Source organism: Amborella trichopoda, chromosome 12 (assembly GCF_054954075.1).
Source record: "Amborella trichopoda isolate Santa Cruz 75 chromosome 12, AtrichopodaSantaCruz75HAP2 v2.0, whole genome shotgun sequence".
Taxonomy (NCBI): Eukaryota; Viridiplantae; Streptophyta; class Magnoliopsida; order Amborellales; family Amborellaceae; genus Amborella; species Amborella trichopoda.
In genome coordinates, this window is record NC_142347.1 from 7,619,648 (window position 1) to 7,629,959 (window position 10,312).

Genomic DNA, 10,312 nt, shown 5'->3' on the forward strand with positions numbered 1-10,312 from the left:
AGATATGCATATAGATTTTCAGATGATTCTAATAATTTTTTACACCGAAATTATTTATTGTGATAAAATTTGGAGGTCAGTCTTAATTGGATTGTTTAAAATTGCAACCTTATATAGAAACCACACCCTTTACTAAAGCTTAAAATATACCTAAATTTGAATGGCTTTAAATCATACTTTATCCCTAATGACGACATCTAGCGATATCCTGGTACCCCAAAACCCTAATCAACAATGGGGAAGCTCATGACCTCTCAAAAATCTCAGATCACCCATACCTACCCCTTAAACCTGCTTGAACACATGTTAGGGTCTTAGTGGGGCACTGTGCCTAAACTGGAATGCCTTTTATGGCATATGAATAGGTGTATTGGCTGCCGCACCATAACTTCGTCTAATATATATAGTTTATCAACAAAGATAAAAGGGATGGGGTCTTAATACTTAAAAATAGATTATTTTAAACTTTGATTTTTGTTTGTTAAGCTATCTTTGAAGTTTAAGACCCTTTTTTTTTAAGGGAAAAGTTTATACAGAGCCGAAGCTCTAAACAATCAAATTTGAGCCTAACTCAAAAATTTCACTAAAAAAGAATGTTTTGATGCTCAAATATCCCCAAATTGATCATCTCGACATCAAGATGCATGGACATGAGAAAAAAGTGGATTTCAAGTTTTGAAAATAATGTGTTTTGTAACGTATTTTTGGACCGTCAATTTTAATAAGATCTATCTATCTACACTATTTTTGAAGCGTTAAACATTATAAATAAAGATGAAAATATATTTTAAGACTATCACAAATATTTTCAGTATTGAAACCACATTTCTCGATACTATTTGAAGGTAGGCTTTAATTTAATTGTTTAAAGCTCAGGCTCTATACAAACCGTACCCTTTTTTTAAAAGGAAAAGTTTATATAGAGCCAAGGTTCTAAAGGATCAAATTAGAACCCATCTCAAAAATTTTATTGGAAGAGGTTGTCTTGATGCCTAAATATCCTCAAATTGATTATGTCAACATCAAGATGTATGTGCATGAGAAAAAAAATGGATTTTAAGTTTTGAAAATAGCTCATCAAGATGCATGTACATGGGTGTGTCACAAAATTTGAAAAAAATTCTATTGAACTTTGAGCTTGGTCAATAAAATAAATATAGCCCCTCAACTTCACATCCAATGGTCAAGATTTATTGTGATTACCAAAGATAAATAGTCCTATTAGATACTTTCCCCTAAAGATATACATGGCCATGTAAAAATTCAGATCCAAAATCTATATTTAGAATGAATTTTGCAAGGGTGGCAGCATTTTGTACGGACGTTCGAAACTTTTCCCTAAAACTTAAGGTGACAGTACACCTGAACCTAATGGGTCAGACCAGGTCCATCAGAACCTAAGAATCTACATGAGGGCTATGCGTAGGGCGTCTTGGTTACAAACCCTAGAAGTAGGGAGCAATGAGTCCCCATATGTCTATACCTATGGGACGAAATTGGGATTTCACCTCATAGAAAAAGGTAAGCATCTTTGAAGCAAGAGACATTCTTTGGTTCCAACCACTCTATTTTTCATATCAAGTTGACTTGGCCCAAGATACTTGAAATACAAGTTGGTGGACTTGCAAGATCCATTTGACCTCTTATTTTTTTATCTCCTGATTATTTAGGGCTTTCGAACATAAAATAAAATGTGGCCCAAGAACTGGACTAGGACACAAGGGTGGGTCTAGTCTGGGCTGGGCTAAGACTGGGCTTGAGGCATGAGCAGCCTGTTTGGCGCCCGGTCCAGGCTCGGCCCCTTGCCACCCCAAGTTGAAAAGCTGATGGCAATAAAAAAGAGATGAAGTTTCTATATGGGCCCCGCTTTATGAAAATAAAATAAAAGCTCCATCTTGATTTCTCACCCGAAAAACATTTTTGATAATGAAAATGTCCATGATGAATCTAAATCAATTTTCATCACCCATAGTAAAATTTGAAATTCAAGAAATGATATATATCTTACGAGATCTTATGGGATGAACATTTAATTTTAGGGTAAAATGTAACATTTTTGGTAATGAAAATGTCCATGATGAATCTAAATCAATTTCCATCACCCATAGTAAAATTTGAAATTCAAGAAATGATATATATCTTACGAGATCTTATGGGATGAACATTTAATTTTAGGGTAAAATGTAAAGTCAAGATTATTTAATATAGTATACACGATTTTTAGAACTTAAAATTGTAATTTTTTTTTACAAGTAATATCTTCAGAGCCCATCCGAGGTCATAGAGATGTGAAGGTTTTCCGATGCTTGAATTGTAAGGTAAAGCTTTTGCTTATTTTTATAAAAGAATTGCAGCGCTATCAAACCATGTTCCATTAAAAAAAAAAAAACAATGAATTCTTCATTGGTTAAGACTACTCCAAGCTCGAGCAAAAGTTAAATTGAATCTGAACTGCAATTTCTTCTCTTTCAAAATTAGATTGAGCAAACACCCATTACTCCAAGAGTGAGAAGATTAAAAGTATACAGGCTCCGTGACATGGATGAGAGAGAGAGAGAGAGTTCAAAGCAAGGAGTCCTTGAGGAAACATGAAGAGGATGGATGCTGAGATGAGAGGTGCTCGACGAAGGTGGCGAGCTTGAGGTGCTTGGCAGCCCACTGCTCCATGAGCTTCACCTCCTTCATCTCTGCATCCCTCTGCACCGCGGCCAGCTGCTCTCTGCAATCCGCCTCCAGCCTGTCGACGAATGCCGCCTCCTCCTCCCTCAGCCTCCTGATCTTGGCCTCCACCTCCTCCATCTTCTCCCTCCTCTTCCTCGACTTCTCAGACTCAAGCTGCTGCTCCACCCTCCTCACCCTCCACGCTGCCTCCTTCTTCTGTTGAACCCACGCCTGCCGCCCCTCCTCCACCTCCCGACACCACTGAGCCAGCTGCTGCACCACCCCGGAAGCCGCTGCCTGCATTGTGCACTCTGTTGCTACAGAAGTAGGTGACAAAGATAAGCTAACAGATGGTGGTGGTGGTGGTGGTGGTGGTGGTGGAGAAACACTGGGGACTGCCCCGAAATTCTTGAGGCCCCCTGCTGCCGACAACCAAGGGGGCAGCGACGGCAACAATGCTGGTGTTTCAGTAGCTGCCGGCGCCCTTTGGGTGGTAGTGCCTGCGGAGTTCAGCGACAGAAGTGGTGTTGGGTCCGACAAGAGGGGAGGCGGGGGTGGTGGCGGCAGGCAGCAGGACTTGGCCTGCTGCGCATACTTCTCCGCGAACGTCTCCAGGATGTGGTCGTAGCGCCCGGAGACAGGAACCGACGATGAATCAGAGGATAAGCCAACAGGAGGCTGCTGCGAGGAGATCGAAGACGAGTGTTGCTGGTGGTGGTGGTGGTGGTGGTGGTTTTGCTGGAGCCTCCGCTGTTTGTCTTTCGCCTGCTTCTCTTTGAACACCTCCCACCACTTGCCAAGGCGCTTCGCAGTGCGGCCAGGGACCTCGGCCGCTATCTTCTTCCACTTGTTCCCGTACTTCGCCTGGAGGGCAACGACGAGCGCCTGCTCCTCTTGAGAGAGAGAGCCTTTCTTTATACCAGGCTTCAGGTAGTTCTTCCACCGCTCTAGGCAGGACTTGGCGTCGCGGTGGAGAGGGCGGCCCATCCGCTGCGAGACGAGGTTCCACTCCTTGGGCCCATACTGTTTAACATAGGCGCGCAGGAGGGCGTCTTCCTCAGGCTGCCAGCGCTGCCGCTCTTTCATTGTACACTTCGCCGCCTTCCGCCTGCCATCGCACCATCACGGCCTCCCCTGCCACACCCATCAACCCATAGGATCCCAACTCAGCCTCTCAGCGTTGGTTCAAACAATTTACAGACAGAGAGTGGAGATGCAGAAGAAGAGAGCTTTGCTTGAAAGAGATTAAAAATGAAGAACAGAGCTATTGTTTGAGAGAGAGCCTTAGAACACAGCATGAGCAAGATGTTGTTTTTTATTTATAAGAGATGCTGAGAAGAGGAAGAAGCTCAAGCTCAAGCTCAAGCTCAAGCTCGGGGCATTGCATTATTCAGTTCCTGTGGGTTTTTAAGTTGGATTGCGTTTGTGGGGTTTGCAGCGATTTATTGAAATTGGGGAAGAAAAGGGAGTGGTGGGGCGTGTTTGATGCGGGATGATATTTATTCATTGTGTAAGTAGAGAGAGGTAAGTCCAATTACTCCTTCAATTCCTTCTAATATCAGAAATGCCCCTCCTTTTGTCTTTTTTCTTTTTTCTTTTTTGGTTTTGGTTTTGTTTTTGTTTCTGTTTTTGTTTTTGGAGTTAAAATGTTAGTCGTTATTTTTTTTCAGGAGCAAAAGCTCCATTGGTACAATAGTAATAGAAGGATACAAACCTTTATTTTGAAAGGGGCGTGGTTTGAATAGATAGATAGAAGGATACAAGCCTTTATTTTTAAAGGGGTGTGGTTTGTATAGGGCTCAGGCTCTAAACCATCACAGTAAGGCGTGTATTTAAATAGTGTCGAAAGATGTTTCAATATTGAACATCCTTGTGATAACCTGAAAATTTATTTTCATTTTTAATTATAAAATTTATAAGTTTCAAAAATAGTATAGATCAAGTGAATTTATGAACACTTGAAAACTAACGGTTCAAAAATGCATTACGCACTACTTTCAAAACTTGAAATTCTATTTTTGTTCATGCCCGCATTTTGAGGTTGAGATAATTAAATTGAGGATGTTTGGGCATCAAAACAACCTCTTCTAATAAAATCTTTTGAGATGCGCCTTAATTTGATGGTTGAGAGCCTCACACTTATATAAACTTTTTCATTTGAAAAATGATTATCCTAAACTTAACAATACATGCCTTCTTGACCACGATGATCCTTAAATTGTTAACTAAAAGTATCCCAATTGGCCCAATCAAAGTAGACCTCAAGCTTAATGACTCTAAACACTAAACCCAAATCTCACAACATCAACCATCAATAAGCTTCATCCGATCCACAGTAACCTCTCGAGCCGGAGATGTCTGATCCACAATAACCTCTCGAGCCCGAGTTGTGACTGCAGTAATTACGACGACACCCATAAAGAAAACGGCAATGTTGGCGGCGTCGTAGCAGAGAATGGCGGCCAACTATAAGCTATAATGTTTTGGGCCAAATTGTTAGTAAGAACACAACAACCTCCATTTCTCGTTGCTCTTGATGGCATGGACAAATTTTATGTATTGTCTTAAGGAAATTTGTTATTTTCCATGACGAAGATTGTTATTTTTTATGAATCCTATAAAATATTTGCACCACCATAACTATTGGTGAATATATTGAAACAACAATCAAACATATGTAGAATGTGTCTAATAATTTGTTGCGTTGTAGAAAGAAAACAGTTTGTTTGAAATTCAATAAATGAGGGGATGGGCATATATGGAAATTAAGTGGTAGGGGAAGAGGGCATTAAAGTGAGGGAAAAGTGGGGTTGGTGGTGGTGGTGGTGGCAGGGGAGGGGCGAGGGAAAAGGGGGTGTGCAGGCGTAGGTGCAGGCGGGCAGGTACAGGTGCAGCAGGCAGCGAAAAGACACGTCGGGATGCCGAGTGAGAGAGAGGCGAGGTGCGCTTTGGAGCCTTTGATGCGTCCAGACCACACCGTCAAGGGGGCCGAAAAGTTGCAGGCACCCCCTCCCTCAACTGGGCCCCCTTACTCACTCTCTCTCTCTAACCCACATAACCACCCCTCTCTCTCTCTCTCTCTAAAAGTCCCTTCTCTCGCTCTCACGTGGTCACTCTAATACCTATTATCTCTCTCTACACAACTCCCCTCCCTCTTATTAGTTTCTCTCTCCAAGCCCTCCCCTTCTTTGTCCCAACCCGGTTGGTAACAACCGGGTCCCTTGGTTTTTTAAGGTTGGTAATGAACCGGGTCCCTTGGTTTGGTCTTAAAAAAAATTGAGTCCATATAAGAAAAATCGGGTTGTTTAAATTCTAACTGTCTAGTTAGATTGGAATTGGTGTCCAGCCGGTTTATGTTTTGGTCGGTTTGATGAACTGGTTGGATATTTTTTATAAAAAAATTGAAAATGATTATATAAAATCTCAAAAAATAAAAAATTTTGTTTGTAAAATGTGTTTTTAATGTTTTTCATCATTTTGGTAAAGACTGAAAATTGTTTTGGCCATTAATATTTATTTATCTTTTTTGAAAAAAATTTAAAAATACTTTGGACAAAAATCGATTCTTTAAAATTTATTTTTTATTAATTTTAAATTTTATTTGGATGTATTTTATTTAATCATGTTTAAAATATATTTTTTATATCTAATTATATTTTTTTTTATGTTTTCCATTTTTTTAACACCCTACGACTGGCCCTGTTAGGCCGGTTTACATGTTAGTATTGAGCAACTGCTTCTAGCCCATGTCCACTTATCTGCTCTAGTTCAATTTTTTTTGCATTGATCCCCATTACAAAATGTGGCTCAAGGATTAGGCTAGGGCTAGGGCTGGGCAACAGACTTGGTTAAGGTCACCTCAGCATGACTCAACCAGGCATGTTTTTCTTTATTTTTTCTTATTTTCAAAATTTTATTGGGTTTTATCCAACCCAGCTGGGCTCCCACCCAATCCGGATCCTAACAGGGGCAGGCTTGGGCTTGTCATATATGGCCTAGGACTGAATTGGGCCAGAGCTGGTGCAGCTCGATCCAAACCACTTTCCGGGCAAGTCAACAGGGAGGTATGGCTCACCCTCTGTTTTTTTAAATCTAAATTCCGGCTATCAAAGTCAATCTCTCTCTAAGCAGTCGCACGCACCTCTCTCTTGGTGGGCCTTTCGTATTGGGTAGGAGCAGGGGCTTTTCCCTGGGTGAGATTCCCCAGAAACAGGGTTGTTTTTCTCTCTCCTTTACTCCACCCACTCTCTGCCCTTCTCTTTACTCTTTATTTCTTTTGCACCCCCTACCTTGGCGTCTTCCTTTACCGATGCCACGACGTTATGTGTTCCTGCTTGAGCATATTGTTCATTTACTCTTCCCTTTGGTGAGACTACCCAAAGACCCTGAATTATGCAACCCCCCCAGTTAGGGAAATCCAAGACCGCAACCTTGGGGAGGCAATGGGTTGGGTCGGATCTGCGCTGTTGGATCCGATAAGATCCCAAAGTTGATCCCAAAGTTAATGGATCTAATTGGACCTTACCAACAAATAATAATATATATAATTTAATATATTTAAATATTATATTAAATATATATTTATCATTTAAATATTATACCTAAAAAATATATGGTTATATTTTTTAAAAAAATTGTATATTGAATATCATTTAAATATTAACACTATTCAAGTTGGGTCCGGGTTGGATCTACGTAGACCTGTACCCAAACCTGAATATTTTTCAGATCTAATATTTGGACCCAGACCCAACCTGTTAGGTCCAAATTTGGAACCCATACCTGGACCCGAGTCCATTGCTACCCCTACAACCTCCTCAACTTGGTGACCCACGGGTGAGACTAATTCAAGAAAAAATTCAAGACCAACGTTATGGGAGGCAAGAAGGCAACTTCCAGCCTCAAATAAAGACATAAAGGCAGTTGAATTGAGGTCAAAAGAAATAGTTTTTCAAGATAAAATTGAGATTCTCCAATTTTGAACTATTATGTATAAATATTTAGAAACACAAAGTTGGAATTTAATTTTTTTTAAAAATACTCATCCGGTCATTTTAAAGTGGAGTATAAAACTTTGCATCCAATAAAATTTAAGGACAGATGCTGGGTCGTGGTTGTAGTATCCCTATACCTAATTATCACGTTGTGGTTTCTAATCCTGCTAAAATATTTAAAAAACCTAACTTGCTAATTATATGAAAAAATAGGTAAGATGCATGTTTTTTCTAATAAATTACCCAAAAAAATATGCCATATGCATTGCTACAACTCCTAGGGGCCCAAAAATCCCATCCACGAGTATTTTTGGAGCTAGCAGCCTCCAACTCATGTGCATTCTACGCATGCTTGAAACAAAAAATGGTGTTTTTAGATATAAGGAAACTGCCTAACCTTTAGATAGTCCGATCTACATGTTTAAAAAAAAGTAATTAATTATTTTTTTTAAATTGCATTCTATTCATACGTGAAGGGAAAAAAAAAAGTCCTTAGATATAAGGAAGTCATATAATTTTTTGATAGTTTGATCTGAGTGTTTTAAAACTCAAAAGATTAATATTATGTTTAAAAATATTAATCTAGGTCCTAAAGTTGATCACTAGTTTGAGAAAATATTCTTATATCGGTCTTCTATCCGAGGAAATAAATGGACAACATGCTCCTACTAAATGCAATGGTAACACATTGGATCCTTGACTCGGGAATTGGTAAAACATTGTTGTACCTTGGGGTGTCAATGGCTTGGGAAAGTTGGAGAGAGTGCACTTAAGCAAGAATTGTTCTAAAGGGCCCAAATTTTACTTATGGCACCTAGAATGATACGGCATCTAAGCATTTCAATGGAAGATGCAGCTCCAAGGTTTTTAGGTTTTTTTTGAGAAAATCATGTCGTTCCAGCGATTTGAAAAATTGGTTATCACATTAGATATGTTGTGGAAATTATTTTAATGTTAAGGTACTTCAAAGTAAAAGTAAGAGCAATTGAGATCAAAGGCTAAAACAACAGATCGATGACACGGATCAACCATTCCAAAACTGTGTTGAATTAGTGGATTAGCGATTCGAAACGGATCGGCTGGTCTTGTTGGGTTTATGCGGCCTTTAAAGGCTTTATGAGTGTGTAATGAAAAACATTTATTATAGTAGAATATAAACTCAGTGGGAGTGTGGTGCATCGTGGACCATACTAAGCAAATGATGTTTGCTGATACCGGACTGTACTTGACGATTTAGGCCAGTCGGTTGGAAAACCCAAGGTACTTGGGCATAAAGAATAAACGGAGAAAGGTTTTGGGTTAGCCCTTGATGAGGTCGAAGCTTATGCTCAGATGAGTGAGCCAAGGGACTGTGTGACCCTTGTGTGTGATGATAAGCCTACAGAGACTGGGGCCAAATCATCATTCATGCTCCATCACACGGCATGCATATCGATAGATCATTCGAAAAAGTCAGTTATCTACCTTTGGGTGAAGCATATGCATGTGCGAGAAAGATACCCCTATGCACCATAAAGCTATGGTTGCATCAGGTCGTGGGACATTGACTCATCTCTAGGGGAGAACCTGTAATCCACAGGCTGGGATTGCGACCCCTTGACTCATCGAGCAGACGTTGGTGACTCGCTAATGAGCCCCTGCTTGGACTGTGGATCATGGGAAACCCTCGATCGGTTCGATAAAGCAAGTGTGGTCCGTTGAAAGTGGAGTACCCCATAATTACAGATTGAATTCCTAAAACCATATGAATCCTTTTCCATCATATTAATTTAATTGTGTTCATTTTATTATTGAAATGATTTTAGTTTTATTATTTGAATTTTTATGAATCTCTCAATATTTTATTTATGATTTTTTGACTTGTAAAAATACAGTTCTTGATTTTACAAAGATATAAAAATTCAAATATATATTAAATTGGTTACTCCTTAATTCATGAGAGACATTCATATCTTCCATCGCAGCCAAAAGGAAAGCACCATAACTGGAATAGCTCATCACTACAATCAAAGCAGAAGATGAGAGGAAATATTCAAGGCAACTACTGACAACAACTCCAAGGGAAGCCGTGCATATGGTAAAATCTCCACCTTCTTTTAAATTTAAGAAAGAAAAGGGAAGAAACAATTTTTGAAAGAAAAGAAATTTCAAAAGGAGAGATTTTGGAAATAAGGGGGCAAGGAGAAACTCGAACTTGTTTTATTTGCAAGAAGGTGGGCCACATAGCCAATAGTTGTTTGTTAAACAAATTTGGAAGGACCAACAAGGAATTGACATGTGTGGTTTTTTTTTAGTCTATGCTGGCTGACCCCAAGGGAGCTTCTTGGTGTCTTGACTCGGGACCTACGACCTATGTCACAAACACCAAGGATGGTTTCTGTTCTTTCTCTCCCATAGGGCCAGGACAACAACATATTTACATGAGAGGAAATCAGAAGATTGATATACTTAGAGTTGGAGATTTCGAGTTGAAACTGAAGAGTGGGAGCACCGTAATCCTAAAGCAAGCACTTTATGCTCCTGATATGAGGAAATGCTTGGTTTCTGTTCCTAAGATGTCCATGACTGGATTCATAACCACTTTCATTTGGGCAGAAAGTGGTGGTCAAAAAGGGAAAAGATGTAATCATAACTAGACGACTTGTAGATGGACTATT

General features: G+C 39.7%; 1 protein-coding gene across 1 annotated transcript; it reads right to left on the minus strand.

Moving 5' to 3' along the window:
- Positions 1-2,435: 2,435 nt before the first annotated feature.
- On the minus strand, positions 2,436-4,382 carry AS1 (myb-like HTH transcriptional regulator family protein). Its single transcript, XM_006855757.4, has one exon. It carries the CDS (start codon positions 3,745-3,747, stop codon positions 2,563-2,565), a length of 1,185 nt encoding a protein of 394 aa, XP_006855819.1. The 5' UTR covers positions 3,748-4,382; the 3' UTR covers positions 2,436-2,562.
- Positions 4,383-10,312: the final 5,930 nt, after the last annotated feature.